The sequence below is a fragment of the Bacillus rossius genome, chromosome 1 (genome assembly GCF_032445375.1).
Source record: "Bacillus rossius redtenbacheri isolate Brsri chromosome 1, Brsri_v3, whole genome shotgun sequence".
NCBI classification, from domain to species: Eukaryota; Metazoa; Arthropoda; class Insecta; order Phasmatodea; family Bacillidae; genus Bacillus; species Bacillus rossius.
This window is the reverse complement of record NC_086330.1, coordinates 79,509,971-79,526,394: the sequence shown is the minus strand read 5'-3', so window position 1 is coordinate 79,526,394 and position 16,424 is coordinate 79,509,971. Positions and strand designations below refer to the sequence as shown.

At 35.6% G+C, this 16,424-nt stretch overlaps 2 protein-coding genes across 4 annotated transcripts in view; one reads left to right on the top strand and one right to left on the bottom strand.

Moving 5' to 3' along the window:
- The window catches only part of LOC134538449 (neurogenic locus Notch protein), a 321,837-nt gene extending 318,681 nt beyond the window's left edge, over positions 1 to 3,156 (bottom strand). Inside the window, exon 1 of one of the 2 annotated variants that reach the window (XM_063379778.1) lies at positions 2,883 to 3,156. In XM_063379778.1, coding sequence (XP_063235848.1) covers positions 2,883 to 2,958 — 76 coding nt within the window. In that variant the 5' untranslated portion in view covers positions 2,959 to 3,156. The remainder of the gene's footprint in view (positions 1 to 2,882) is intronic. The other variant, XM_063379786.1, reaches the window with a different exon arrangement.
- Positions 3,157 to 6,418: 3,262 nt separating this feature from the next.
- Positions 6,419 to 16,424, top strand: part of LOC134538434 (outer dynein arm-docking complex subunit 3) — a 53,324-nt gene continuing 43,318 nt past the window's right edge. Inside the window, exons 1-4 of one of the 2 annotated variants that reach the window (XM_063379761.1) lie at positions 6,419 to 6,737; positions 11,604 to 11,725; positions 12,552 to 12,704; positions 15,747 to 15,848. In XM_063379761.1, the coding sequence (XP_063235831.1) occupies positions 6,650 to 6,737; positions 11,604 to 11,725; positions 12,552 to 12,704; positions 15,747 to 15,848 (465 nt within the window). In that variant the 5' untranslated portion in view covers positions 6,419 to 6,649. The other variant, XM_063379769.1, reaches the window with a different exon arrangement.

Sequence of the window (16,424 nt, the reverse complement as noted above, 5' to 3'; positions counted from 1 at the left end):
ACTGGTTTTTGTTGTGGTTGTGGCTCCTTTAAGGGTTCCACCTAGTCAGCATGGAAGTGCGACGCTCGCTGGTGCTTCCAGCGCGGTATCGCCTCTAAGCACACGGCTCTGGACTGGCGTGCAGTCTTCTCGTCGTGCATAGGACAACTAAGGTATTTGAGCGGTAGCCTTAACATTATATGGCAGCGAAAAGAAGATACAGATGTAATGCAAGCATTTCTGGGTGCTTTCAAGAAGAATCTTTACCAGATGTCTAATACAAAAAAAAATTATCCTGAAAACACGCGTTTTAGCCATTTTCACTCTTCTAAAAATATAGCTTAAAAACTAAATACGGAAACAGAACTCATCTTAAGCAGTTTTCAGATCACGTGGTTTCGCCTGAAACTCTGCACCCCCCATGTGTGTCCGGGTAGGCTTTCACGCTGCAGAAGGCAAAGGTAATCAATCCATTACAGAATTATCCTGCCGCGAGAACCTCGGCTTCCACCACCGCCACATTATCTGGATTCACCGTGCTCGTAATCGGTAAACTTGCACAATCGCCTTCATCATAACTGAATATGAAAATTAAACCGCAGCACAGCCAGCATGTGTTTTTTTTTTAAACCATAAATATCAAATGATTAGTTTAGCTGTTCCGTTGCAGATGTGTGCATGCAAGCCAGTATTAATGACTTAAAGAAAACAATCTTTAACGGGGATATATTAAATATATTGATACGAACGAGCTTGGTTCTTTGTTCCGACTGTACGAGAGGGGAATAAACTAGTGATGGGTCGTTCGTTAACGATTCGTTCAAAAAGAACGAATCTTTTAGAGAACGAAATCTTGCGATTCGTTCGCGATGTAAAGAACCGGCTCTTTGAGAGCCGGTACCTTGAAAGATTCGGTAGAACGAAAATGCGGAGAGAACGAGAGAACCAACCGGCTCTTTGAGAGCCGGTACCTTGAAAGATTCGGAAGAACGAAAACGCGGAGAGAACGAGAGAACGAGATGAGAGAACCGGCCACGCGCCCGGTCTGATTCGTTCGTGAAATGATTCATGACGTCAGGAGTCTGAAGAATTAGTAATCACAGCGTGAGCATGTTCATAAGAGCAAACGATAACTGATCAAATAAAATAGGGTAACATGAAAAGTATCTATACCTGAAAATGTCAACTGTTAAGTAGTGGTTTAAAATTGCGTTTTCACATTCACATACACAAATTTGGGAAAAAAAAAAAAAACATGAATTAAAAATAACAGGGAAAGTAACTACAAATGTTCACACTTACCATTTAGGTGTTAATTAATGTACCTACTTCATTTTTCTCTCTTCATACTGAATCGCAGTAGTAGTATTCAATTTTTGTCTTTTTTTCTCTAAATGTGTTGGTCTACATGTAAACACTTTACTCTCTCTAGAGTGTAAATAGCCTGTATATTAATATTTGTAACTTAAAAAGTAATACAATATAAATAATCTTGTTTCATATACGCAACTGTGATTCACTGGCTACGAAAAGCAATGTTCAAGTACTAGCTATAATAGTGCGATTACAAATTAAAGTTAAGAAAGATCACTTTCGTACCTAACATTCTTAGATTTAATGCTCCCGTATTATATAGAATCACTGCATGAAGCATTTGCAGCGATCAACAGTCAATAATTTTATAACAGTCAGTATACAACTAGACGTTTGAAATTTCATTTACCCATGCAGAGTAGATAAAGATAACCACCCACGCGATCCAGCCTCCTCTCGTTATCGGGTCACGCGATAACGAGGGGAGGCTGGAAGCAAACACGTAGCCAATACTCTAAAGAATGAACGAGTTACGACACCTGATAAAAGAGCCAGATCCTATTCACAGAAAAGAACGAAATGACCGAGATGAACGAATCTTTCACGGAACTGATCCGAAAGTACCGGTTCGGTCAAAAGAACCGTTCTGCCCATCACTAGAATAAACGTTTTTCTTCGCCGAGAAAGGAAACGAGAAAGAGAATTGCTTTTCTTGCCGCCATCGAGGAAGCGATACAGAACTGCTTCTCTAGCCGCCATAGAGGAAGAGAAAGCCTGAGAGAATATCTTGGCAGAGAACTGCCTGTTCCGACACAAAACAACCAGTAGCACGTGTAAGATTCGATCGCATTCTCAGCATGACATAACAGGGCTGGTTCAAAACTGAAATTATTTCCCAAACAAAAGACACCACTTTTTGGAATAAACACTACAAATATCATGTAGAAATTCAACATAGTGAGACCACCAAATTGAAAACCTATTTATATCTAAGCTACGTTTTAATGTCTAGAATTCTGATGAATTGCCTATAATTAAGTTATAGTATAAATATTTAATAAATCCTTCAATTTTGGTAAACATGTTTAAATTACTCCACAAAACATATATTAAATATTGTTATATTACATATATCAGGAAAATACGAACAGAAAATACCACAGATTTGTTCATGCACACGTCTCAAGAAATCCACACAAATCCGTTACCGAACATGAATAATTGTGGACGAAGCATTATAACTACTAATTATACGCTGAAATGCCTTCTGTCATACAAGATAAACCGGCATTCGCTCTCGTTAGCGTTATAATAAAACCCAGTTGAATAAGAACAATAAATATAAATTATACACTGAAGATATTCAACATGATAGAAGTATGGGCTTCTTCGTTCGAAAATACTTTTTTCTGATCAAACTACATTTACTTTCCTGCTAGCTGAGCTGCCTTCAACCGTTGTCCGAAAGCAAGCAAACAGGTTTCACCCACCGTCAATGCTTTGCGTGGAGACAGTTAAGTTTCACGAAACAAGGGACCTAGACTTTTCTTATACTAAAGAAGAAATACGTTAATGCAGAATTTACTCACCTGTTACCGAATGAATCCTTAAAAAAAACACTAATATAACGATAGTAAACACACAATAATCCAGGCTTCGCCACATGTTGATTTTAACGATATATATTTAAAAAATCACTGCACACACATCAGTTTAAACACTGTACACTTTCTTGACGGAACACACACTACGTTTCAGTTCCACTCATTTCTATTTTATTACTTCAGTCCATTTACCGAGCGTTCCTCAAACTCCATGCTACTTTTCATCTCGACATTCGCACCGCGCCGCGCTTCGTTCTGTACTGCTTGCTATTGTCCGCTTCCACTCCACGAAAGTAGTTCCTCCGATGGATCTGTCCGCCACTAGAACTGTGGGAAAGTTTGCTACTGTGTGAAACGTCACGTTAGAATTTCATTATAATTACTTTATCCTCAACAAATTTGGTACTTAAATGTCACTTTGTAGTAAATTTAATATACTTCGTGTAAATATTCGTCCCTAAAGCATTTCTACCCAGGTAAAAATGAGGACTATATTCTTTAGCGAACTTTAAGGAATGCATTCAGCCAAAGAAGCTGCAGACCAATCCGGTAAGTTCATTCACATTCAATTCAGAGCGGTATTATCATGGTATTTGATAAAAGGGTTTGTCAGAATAGGATTATAGCGCAGGATGGGGAATCATGTCAAAAATTATCTAAAACAGAGGCAATAACTATAAGCAGATCAAATTAGTTAATTTTCAGACGTTGAAGATAGGAAGTATCGAAAATTTTATTGACTGTTACATTAGTTTTGATAAATTCAAAACACACAGTACCAAATATTATTTTGACAGTTATTTTGGCAAATCATAAGCCATGTTTCACAAAAGGATATTGATACGACCATATATAAAATAAGTGTTAGATTTATAAACGAAATTTTTTGATTTGTCGATATACTACAAACAGTGCAGTGACTAGCTGATCAAAATCTCATCATAAAAAGAAAGAAGAAAGGAAAAAAGACAGGTATAATAAGTGATTTGAACTCACATACATATTAAACGACCGAATGTAAATAAGGGACAGTCAATAAGTAATCTGTTCATTAGAACTCCGCTTTTTATTTTTAATTGCTAAAGGATTTTTACAAATTAAATTATAAATTATCCCTACTAATATTATAAATGAGAAAGTTTGTTGGTTATCCTTTCACGCAGCAACGGAGCAACGGATTGACAAGATTTTTTTTTTTTGCATAGAGATAGATTATGGGCCTAAGAATGACATAGGTTACTTTTTAGCCCGGAAAATAGCATGGTTGTTGTAGAATAGATCTGGAATCCAAACGTACCTAAGACAACTGGTTTTCGCATAGTTGCATTTCCATGGTAACGACCATTGCATCAGTTGCTTGCAGTTCAAGTTGGATTTATCGATTATTTAACATATCTACTCAATTTTGACTTGGTTTCTGTGTTTTTTAAATGTTTTAATGACACCATCTTCCGTTTGTTTACCGTACTTAAAGGTTAGGTTAGTTGGTCACTGTAATAAATAATAGTTCTTTAATTTTTTTTGCCCATGAGGGTAGGTTCGGTTCGGTTAGGTTAGGTTAGGTTATCTTAGCTAAAATGAAAATTTGTTAGGTTATATTAGTATTATTTAAAGTACTGTATGGCTGTAATATAGATCCTTGCAATATGATTTTTTTTATTTTTTATTTTTTCTTTATTTCAGGCATACTTCGGAGAACTTCGGAACTGTTCGGGTGTGGCTCTCATCACCATGAACTGTAGGCTGCCCCTTTATAATCCATTGGCATCCCCACAAGAAGTGGCACATAGAATGAGCAGTGCGAATGTGTTTCTGCCTGTAGATTTCCATAGCGAAGCGTGGGTGCACCAGCTAGTAGGCTACAATGGAGACATTAGTAAGCCAGAGACAAAATTAAATTCTGTAGGTGGGTAGAAGGTTTTGGGGAAATATTACGAAACTGTAACAAAATATATTAATTACCAAGAACTGGTATACATGATCATATTGTGTTTACATTTCAAACCAAGAAGTTTATCCACTACAAAGTAAAAAATTGGGGAGGGGGGGGGGGGGGGTTTGTTTGTCTGAAAAGTCGGTTTACGGACGATAATTTTACGTGATAACATCATAAGAACATTGATGAAAAATTGCATACTTTTTAATTTTCAAATATTATTTACAGATTTTTTTCAAAATTTAATTTAAATAATTTGTTTAAATATAATCACGAAAAATTAGTTAAAAAGCCCACCTTAACCGGTTTGATATTGTAGAAGTTTTTCTCGCACGGTGGTTGGCCGGTTCTAGCACGCTCGGCTCAGGCGGAATGTGACAATTTTTCGTGCGTGCAGCTGGCATTCATTGATTTATAAGACATCACGTCAAAAATCGCGTACGATCCCAAGACAACATAGTAGAATGTGACAATTTTTCGTGCGTGCAGCTGGTGTTCATCGTTTTATAAGACATCACGTCAAAAATCGCGTACGATCCCAAGACAACATAGTATATACAGACAACCTATGCAAGTAGTTAAGTACCTGCATAATATATACTATCATTATATAATCTATTTTTGCCCCCCCCCCCCCCAAACACATTTAACAGTTAATTTGCTAATATTTTAATATACACTGTCTAAATGTGTGCCATTGCAAATGCAAGTGGTGTGGTTCTCGAGATTATAAAAATTCATAGCAATTTTTATGTGGGAGTTTAAATGATTTTTTTTATATTTACATAATGGTGCTTTCGAATATGATATGCACAAAATAACAATTATAATTTATTAATTTAAAAATGTGTTATGTTGTAACATTAGTAAATAAAAGCTGAAGTTGATTTTTTGTTTGCAAATGGGAACTCAGTGTTAAACCATAATATTGTCGGCTTACTATCAAAAGCTCCTAAGTCTATTACACAAGTTTTTACAAGAGAGGCAAAACAATTTTGTTGGGGATATAATGGAAAATACAAATATGTTGTAATAAATAAAACTGTTAAAATAAAGAGATATTTAACCAAACAGAAAGAAAATGCTATGTGTAAATAATTTATTAATTTTTTAAGACATAAAATATATTGAATTATTAAATGAAAGGAGAAAAAAATAGGAGTTTCAATTAAGTTCAATAGACGTCCAAGCATTCATAATTCGATTCGAAGGTTTTATAGGCCTGTGTGTCTATGATTTATGAAGCAAAGTCATCTAAAACACCAGTGTCACAAAATTCAGACTTAGCAGTTTTTGATAGTTAGCCGACGATATAATTGTGTATTCCGTTGACTGTGAATAAAATAAAATGAAATTAATGGATCTGCACACACAAGATGAGGATCTGACTGTGTGTGATCGATGTTTATCCAGCATTAGTCTATGGCTAGAAGAGTACATAGCTGAAACGACTGTATAAAACCGGACTATTTCGAAGCGGGGTGAAACTGTGTCCAGGTGATACAGCTGTTACGCAATATTTAGGAAAATACTTTATGTTGTTCCTAACAGATCGCATACGTCCATTTTGCCTCACTTTAGTCAGCACATAATCCATGTCGACTTTTCCAATATCTATGTCTAAGTCGAGACCATTGAGACGTCTGTCGTGCAATCTTTGGAAAAAATAACAAACACAGTTTTTGTTTATTTATAATTAATTAATTTACATCAAAATCACTAAGCAACGACATGTGATGTGGTGAGGAGCACGAGGAGTTTTCGCCTAATAGATTGAGTAGAGTTTAAAGAAACAAGAAAATAAAACATAAAAACAATGCCCCTTAAACCTGATTCTGATGATGACCAATTATCTACTATAAACAAACAAATATTTGAAATAAAAAAGAAAATACAACTGTCAGGTAAGTTTGATTCGAAAGACAAATTACTTCAAAGGCTCTGCTGCAATGAAACGGCGCCACGCCGGTCCTTGTGTATTACAACGAATGCTGTGCTGACACCCGCACAAGCTTCCCGATAATCTTAGAATGATGCGTGTCATGCCAGATAAGTGTGTTCACATTATTTGATATTTGGTAGGTATTGGATTTTGGGGGCTTTTCAATAGAAAATATGTAACTCGTGTGTAGGTCAGTTAATGTTTGTTGGTTATCCTACTTTCATTTTTATGAAATTTTCGCCGAGGCCACACAGAAAGTTTCTTTATGTTTGCTATGTTTGCTGTGCCAAGTGGCCAGACAGGATAGTCTAGTTCGCGATATTGGAGAGACGCACTCCGTGGGATTAAAGTGATGAGTCCAACAATGATATCCTGCTGGCTGTCACAGTATATAAATTTAAAAAAGAAATGGACTCATGAATTTTATATAAAAACAAAAGAATTTGAAGGGTTTCATAATTTGATGAAGCAGTTGCTTGTGAGCACAAAACCAAATATATGGATTAATTCAGAATGAATTTAAGTCAGTTTGATAGCATTCCCTTGGATATAAAATCCCAGGCATTGTCCTGCATATTCTGCCATCTATATTCTTTCATCAAATTATTTGATAACCATGTATATTTTCATGATCTTTTAATGATCTTTTCCGTCAATTTGACAATTTAAAGCACAATACTGAGAGAAATTAAACTTCATAAAAATAAAATTCAGAAGTACAGCACAATTCCGCTTGAAAAAAGATGTTTTTGTTTATCTGCGCATGCGTGAAGTCCGACATTTTAGAAAAATAGCAGAGAACCAAACACTTGGTGATGTAGTCAACATAGCGAAAATAGCGATTGTGTGGCCAGTGACACCTGAAATGCAGCTGTCTATATTTTACTTGCGTAGCGAACATCACGAACATAGTGAACATAGGGCTCTGTGTGACTGTTGCTTTACTTTGCTTCTTGAATTTTAAGGGAAGCAACGTGCAAGAGACACTTGTCTACCTGCATTACGTGCAGTGTTTAATCGCTGAAAGGAATTGAATTGAAATTGTACACTCTAGGTAGCACTTTCTTGCGGTAGCAAAGAGTCATCCCCTTCTTTTATTTTTCCAACACTTCCCTTTAACTATCATTGCTCCTTTCACAATACTTTATATTCAAGCTTCCTACTCCCACCAGGTCCTCACGGAAAACGAATCTTACAGAATTGAAGTTTTTCCTTTATACCTTGTTTATCTTCCACTTGTTTATTCTCCCCCCTTGCATATGCAGCCTGTTTCCCAGCATTCTTAGCACTGCTCCCTCTTGGCCACCTTTAACAGCCTTTCCACCCCACGATAAAGTTAAAACCAATAAACTTAACACCGAAAAGCATTTCAATGCACCATGTAACATCAAAATTAAAGTTAATACACCTCAAAGCACCTCAAAGCAATTAAAATCATGAAACTAATCAGCATTTTCAAAAGAAACTTTACTTTAATGACAAATGCTTAATCTTTTCAAACACTAAAATTATTAAAAAAATAATTTTATTTGTTCTAAAATTTAGACATGCTTATTACAAATAATAATATTGAAAAAGTGCATCAAGTATCAGTCTAAATGACACTGTTTTGAAAAAATTACTGTCATGGAACATTTAAGAATCAAATTGTTTAGTAATATACTATATTTTTTTTAGCAAACATATTTCATAAAAAAATTTAAAAAATAAAAACCGGAATCTACTGTTTTAAAAAGAAATTGGCCTGAAAATAAAGCCATTAAATCTTGTCTCTACTATTACAACTAGTTTACGTTTTTCGTCAGGTACAGGTCCCACTCCATCGCAGCATAACCAGCATAGGCGTGAGTAATGCGGAGTGTGCTTTGGTCTTAACTCTCCTTCCTGTCCTCTACAGTGTTTTGTCAGCTGCGATTTCGACCACTCGCTGGACCAGTTGCCCCACCTTGTTCTTCCATGCTCAGATGAATTGTGAGCTGAAATCAGTGGTCGGACAGCTGGATGCTAAGGCTTGTCACATCAGGTAGACAGGATCCATGAGTAGATACGTCAGGTATTCAAGCTTAAGAGAATCTGTGGCTCAACATGTTGGATAACAAGGATCCAGACCAGCTATGTTGGATGAAATACTTAGCATGAGATACACACACTGAAAGCCTAATTTCTTATTAGTTAATACATTATTTAATTATTAGTTAATACATAATTATTAGTTAATACTTTAGTTAGTACATACATGAAACCCACGTATCAGCAAACACTGTTACAGTGTTATCCGCTCAGGTGGGTTCCTATCGCCGCGACCCGCCTATCCCTCCAGCATCGCAGGGTTATTATAAAGTAGAAATGTAAGAGGAAATATTTGACCATTTAACTTATTGTCAATTTATTGTTTATTATTTTTACTAGTGACCTGCTCCTACTTCGCATGGATGCGATCTACTAATTTATATCCTCTAAGATATTAATTTAAATCATATTGTGTAAGGACAATATTGATCTAAATTAAATACCTAAGGTAACTAACATGTTTAACCTGATTAGCATTAATACTATGTCGGTCAACATAGCTTTGCAAATAACTCATATTTTAATAACTTTTGATAAATAAAAATGGTTACTGTAAGTCAAGTGTAGAAGATAGGCATATGCTATCGCTGACATTTCTGTAGGTCTTTTTAAAACATACAATTCTGTAGCACATTAATTTGATGTATCAGTCATGTATAAGTTAGCTTAAGCATGTGCCCTAAAAGTCTTTTTATGACTTTATTATGAAAGTTGAGATTTGTGTACTGTATTTATATTTAATACTAGCTGCCCGACCCGGCTTCGCACGGCTATACTAATGGAAAAAAATTAAGCCACATCTCCCATTTACAGTAATGGTAAATAAAAAAAAATTCAGTGAAAATTTATTACAATGCTGTATAACGTACCGGAGAGAAAATAAATAGCACCGATGGTTTCCCGACTTGTGCACGCAACGTACAACTGATGTACCCGTACTTCGCTACGGCAGTCTACAGGCAGATCACTCTTGCGCCGCTCATTATCCATGCCCCTCCTTGTGGGTACGCCACTGCCGCACGATGCCCGTTGCCATGGAGACGCAGAAGGCATGAACAATGCAAAATCCTGTTCTCATGCAGACAAAGTACCCACTGTTGCTTGGTTTTAACCACCCATGGGATCTAATTTTCGGAAAATGTCATCCTGCGTAACATAAGGAACATTACTGTGAAGTTTCAAGTCTGTAAAATATATATATGTACTTGAAAAAACTCCCCTTGGGATCGGATTTCCGCAGAATCCGTTCTTGGTGAGCGTCTACATCACAAAATGAGTAACTATGCTAAATTTCAAGTCAATCGGGTGTATAGTTTTAGAGATCTCGTGATGAGTGAGTCAGTGAGTGGTATTTTGCTTATATATATAGATACAAGTCCTTGTCAGAATTGTAACGGGAGAGGAAAATTAACATGTAACATCTGAAACCTCTTATCTCTCGTTTAGTTTCCCTTACAAGTCGCCACTGTGAGGTGATGTGAATGTCAGAAACACTCGTCTCCTACCTAGGAGGAGACCTGGTTTCAATGTCCGAAGGGTTGCGCTTGGTTTTCTTTACTGAGCTGGAAACATGTTGTGCGTTGCAGTGAGCTAATGAGATCTCTTCAGGCCTTCCCTTCCTCCCTTTTTCCTCATGACTTCATTCCTTCATACTGCTCTGGTTAGGGTAGGTAAAAAAAAAAAAAAAAAAAAAAAAAGAAGTTTGTTTCTTTTTCAAACCACTTAAGCATGGAAAAATTTCCCTCTCTATTAAAAATAAATTAAAAGTAAAATGTTAAAAATTGGTGGTTGAAATCTTTCAGACACATACAGTAAAGTCCCGCTAATCCGAACCCCGCTAATCCGAAAATCCGCCTAATCCGAACAGGGCTAGGACGAAAAAAGAAATATTTTTATGAACCTTGAAAAGCAAAAAAAAAAAAACAAGTTCTTTTTCAAGTAATGTCATACGTTTATTAATATGTACATAAGAAAATTATGATTTATCTATTTCTCCAACTAAAAAGAAAAAAAATATGATTACGTACATAGTACTTAAATATTTACGTATTTATATTATGCTAAATACGCTAAATAATAAAGGTGTGTTTTGTGTCTGATCTTTAATATTTGACACATCAGATGTTAAATAGCCCACGCCTCATAAAGACCATAAATGGCATTATGCAAGAAAATTCCGCCTAATCCGAATTTTCGCTAATCCGAACAGGGTTCGGTCCCAATTAGTTCGGATTAGCGGGACTCTACTGTATAATAAACCTTGATATATTTATTAATAAATTAAATTTTTTTTAATTAAAAAAAAAATTATAATTGACAAGCTATAGTTTCTAATGTTTATTTTATGATTAATAAATTTAACTTAAAAATGTTTACGATGTTTTCCGGCTACCTAATGTTTTCCAAAAACAATAATTTACAAAAATTGTGCAAGTTTTGTTGTGCTGATCACTTTGCAGATTATAATTTCAAAACATATGGTTTATGAAAAATTTTAGAAACTTTTTAGTTTCTATAAATTTATCATTGATGTGACATATTTTACACACGTAAGTCCAGCAGAGTCTAAGGTGCCTACTACCTATGTTGTCTGAAATATTGTTACATTCTACAATATAATCTTTAGTTAATTTGGTTAGTATAAAATGGTAGATAGTTTCATTTTGGGGTTGATTATTCCTACGATTCAACTTTTGAACCCTGCATATGCTTCATTTAGAGTTTTTAAACATTCCTATTTCACTTTTTTTTGTTTCAGAGGGTCAAAGGAAAGCATATTTTGAAGAACGTGATTTAGAGAAAAAGGAAAATACAGAGAAAATAAGGAATCTAAAAAAAGAAATACGTGAACTGTACGTGCAGCTTGGAACATTCCCGAAGGTATTTTTATTTTTTGCAGCTTGTTAAGAGTTCTTCCTGATAGCACGTGTCAGGAGGAGACAGAATTAGTGTGATTTTACACCAGTGACTCCTAGAATAATGCAGTTGCGTAAAGGTAGACGCACGCAATCTTCAACACACACAGCATGATTTGCATGGATTTGATTTAAGAATTCTCTTCATTTGTTTAAATAATACTGTGCTCACTATTCACATATACTTATCGGATGTGACACCCTTTTGGAAATTCCAATCCTCTGAATATAATGTGCATACTAATTTAAATAATCCTATTTGAGTTATTTGTGCTGTGCGTACGTGACAACTAGTGTGTATCTGTCCTAATCAGGAACCAACTATACTGTAAGGTCTTTACTCTGACATTTTCGGAACCACTTCCATGCTGGATTATCAAACATAAGTTAATATACAGTAGTATAGTATCTAAGTAAGTTGTAATAAATTGCTTTATTGAAAGAAAAAAAACAATTTTTTACCAAAAAAATTAAGAAATGTACCAGTGAAATGTTACTTGCTAGAAAACAGGAACCGCTACACTGAAATAAAAAACGACTGTTGCGATAAACTATGACCTAGGAGCGATCTAAGAATGCTGGCAGCGCAGAAAATCGACCTGGCAGCCGGAATCAACATGAGGAAACTTGAAAGTGAGCTGCTTGACTGCACTGAAACTCAGAATGTGCTGAAAAATAAAATTCACAAATACCTTTCACTGTACAAGAATTTTTTTTTGCTCTATAGCCATTTTCACAAAAGTTCTTTTCATCCATTTTACATTGTAATTAATATGTTTTTTTTTTTTCAGCTGGATGATGACATCTTCAAGATGGTGAAGAAACCTTCAAAAGACATAGTTGCTTTGAAAAATAAAAATATTGATGAATTGGTCTGTTTATTAGATTACAAAGTTATAGACTTGAAGAAAAAGTTGGACCTCATCCACCACCAGTCGAAACAAGTACGTCACTTTTGTCTTCTCAGGTTACATACTAGTAATTCAATTGCCTGCTCCTATTGGCTCATCATTCCATCTTCAACAAGGAGCTCATCTTAGATTACTATTATTATTATTATTATTATTATTATTATTATTATTATTATTATTATTATTATTATTATTTTTTTTTTTTTTAATTTTTAAGGCTATAAAGTTTAACAAGAAGCCAAAACAATTTTGGAATCATTGACTTTTATGAGTCACATTTAAGTGTTGTATTACACAGAATTTTTTGTGATGGGTAGTAGTTTTTGAAATAACTTAGGATAAAAGGCAAAAGGGCTTTTTATATAATAACCTGTGAATATTTCTGTAAAAATAGTGTTAAATGTATAGTATTGACATGTTCTATATCCGAGAGCATTTACTCCTTAAAGAATCAACTGAACTTAATAAATAAAAAAAAAGTGGCTGTCACTCAATACATGTGCTAGAAGTGAAACTACTTTGGCAGTTAAAAACTCGACTTGTAAATATATCGGAAGGCATAAAAACAGCAGACAGAGAAAAAAGAGAAAGAAGACAATTTTCTGAATATTCACGAATTAACAAAATTATTACTCACTTCAAAATAACTGCTCAAGATAGAAATAATTATTCATCAATCAAAAATAATTAATTAACAATAAATTATTACTCACTGTTGAAGTAATCATACTAGAAAATGTTATATTAAGGTTTTCAGGATCCTAACTATAGCATGAAAAAATTGTAACTACAATATATTGTTACGATTATTAAAAACAATAATCGTCTTAGGAAAACTACTGGGTTTGTAAATGGATAGTCCAATTAAAGATTTTACTACACAGTTTTATTGATTGCCAATATTTACATCACCAAAAAATAATAATCTTCTAAAAATTCCTAATAATCAATTACACTTAAAAATGTCTATTCCCCAGCCACTCGGTTTTTACACACCACACACCTCGCTGGGCCGCACCTCCGGCGCAACTCTCGCCGCAGCACCCCTCGTGGACCTCCGTCGCCGCACTCCGCCGCCGTTGTCGCACTTCCCTTCGCCGAGGCTTCCGTTCGACGCTTCGCTCGGAACTTCGCTCGGGACTCTCGCCGCACCCGCAGCACTCTCGCCACTCAACTATCGCCGAGAAACTCGCTCGCCGAGGAAATCCTCACCCACGAACTCCGCCGCATCCGCGGCACTATCAGACTATCGCCCCGGAACTCAACTGCACTTGCAGAGGAACTCAGACGCACCCGCGATACTATCGCCCGGTCTATCGTTTCGAAACTCCGCCACACCCGCGGCACAATCGCCCGAATCAACTCCCCTTCTCGGAGGCCGACGTCCTGGGCTTATATAGGCCCAGGGGCCACTTCTAAAATTCACGAGCGTGGCTGGGGCCAGTCGCGTCATCCCGCGCCGACCCGACGCCAGAAATATCGAGACGCGCGGCGGCCCGGTGAACTCCCCAGCTGCAAGGTGTCAGAGGCAGAGCGTTGCTAGGGGAGTGGAGGGCAGGAGGGGTGGAAGTGACGACCCTTGTAATCTACCAGGCGCTCGCGGCACGTCTCACATTGTGGCGGCCAGGTGACGTCAGCCAGCTCCGAACCTGCTCACGTTCGTAACAATATATGTTTTGAAAAGTAAATTAAATTTGATAATTTTTATTCACGTCCACATTTATAATACATATTACTTAATATTACTCAGCCAAACCATTTATACAATTTAATAACAAAATAACACGGCGCTGGGTTTTTCGGATTTCATTTCTTTTTTAAGTGTTTAAAAATCCTAACTTTTTGTATTTATTAGAAATTTGATTAAAATATAAATAAATTAATAAAAATGAATTAACAATGTTATTACTCCGAAATAACAGCTCAGGATTTCAATTATTATTGATCAATTAATGTTGATTAATTAACAATAAATATTACTCACTGTTTAAATGCTCACACCATGAAGAACATTTGTTTAATAAATATCAAAGCAAGGATTGATTACAATAAGTTTTTAATTTAATTTTATATTATGTGTAGGTTGGATGTGATTGAGCATTCTAATAGACTGATTCTGTAGTTCTGCAAATATTACCTTATCATCGAGTTATAGTGCACCAGATTCTGCCAATAAGCTACATAGACATATTGCAATGTATTCATAGGCATTTGATAATGTTCTGCCATTCAATGAATGAGCAATGACAACATGTCCACCGCTCCGTGACCGGAAAAAAAGGCACGGACGTACCTCATGGTAATTGTTTACATTATAACCATATTGCCACAAAGTGAAAATAAGGCAATATTCCACAAATGGGATTTGTTTAAACTTTTGTTTAACTAACATATTCTTAGTTGGACTTATCATATTTACATACTTGTGGGCTTGTAATTATAATACAATGTGAGATTTAGTTAATCAGATAATAATTTGTAACAAATAATTATGCGGTAAAACTAAAGCATGAAAAGCATCATACCAACAAAAATTATTAGGTTACACAGCTAAAACAATACTCATGTAACAAACACTTAAACAATACTAATTTACACAAGTAGTAATAATAATACGTAATTAAAAAAAAAAACATTTTCTTGCGGATATGGCACGTGGCACGGTGCACAGTAATAAGCTCAAACATGGTTGTGTTGCCCTCTGCTCAAATACACCCTTACTAGATGCCAGCAAGTTGGATGGCGTCAGGCGAAGGTGGGTCCCTACCGCCGCGACCCGCCTAACCCTGCAGCATGGCAGGGTTCAACCTGAGCCGCACGCCACCACGTGGAGCCCGCCCAAGGGAACGGGGTCCGACAAGTTTTCTGACTGTGTGCAACCATTGTCGTTTCACGACAATGTTTCACAAGAACGTTGCATTAAAATTCGGCCTTTAAATTTTACTCCCATCCCGCCCAAAGAAGTTTCACTTCAATAAAAATACTACTTTAGTAGACCTCAGCCAGCAAAGTTTGTTTGATAAGTTTGCATGCATTCTTAGCAAATTACAATAACACCAGTTTGTTCTCTTTCAGTGTCAGCACAGGATAAAAGTACTGGCAGATGAATACCACACACTGTTGCAGAAGAAATCTCAGCAGCAGTTGTTCGAGAAAACACGAATGCCAGATGTTCAGGTACAACCTATTTGTCAGGAAGTGCTCTGTTAACCTTGAATTGGCTGTGAAATGTGACTTAAGGGTGTAGTATTCTAAATTATTTTCTTCTAATATTTTGTGTATTTACACATGATAATAAATAAATTCATAATATAACCATATTTAATTTTTTATAACAGTTTTTTTTTCTACCAAGCAAGTCATTATTTAATGGGTTTGATTAACATAATGACAAATTTTTATGTCAGTCCTAGCATGAACCTAAAGCATCAAATCATGTGGTATACATTTTTGGATTAACAGTTTGTAGCCTTGCCTTTATTTTTAGTATATTACTCATAAATAAAATAAATTTTTTTAATCCTTCATAACTCAGATATCTATGGTTTTGGGAAAACCAAGTATGTATGTATTTATTAATAAATGATACAGTAAAAATAAAGAGTTTCAAGAGGAAGGCTACATATGAACGGTTAATACAAAAATGTATATCACATGATTTCATGCTTTCAGTTCATGCTAGGAATGACATAAAAAACATTAAATAATTATTTGTTTAGTAGAAAAAAATATATAAACAATGGCATATGTTTA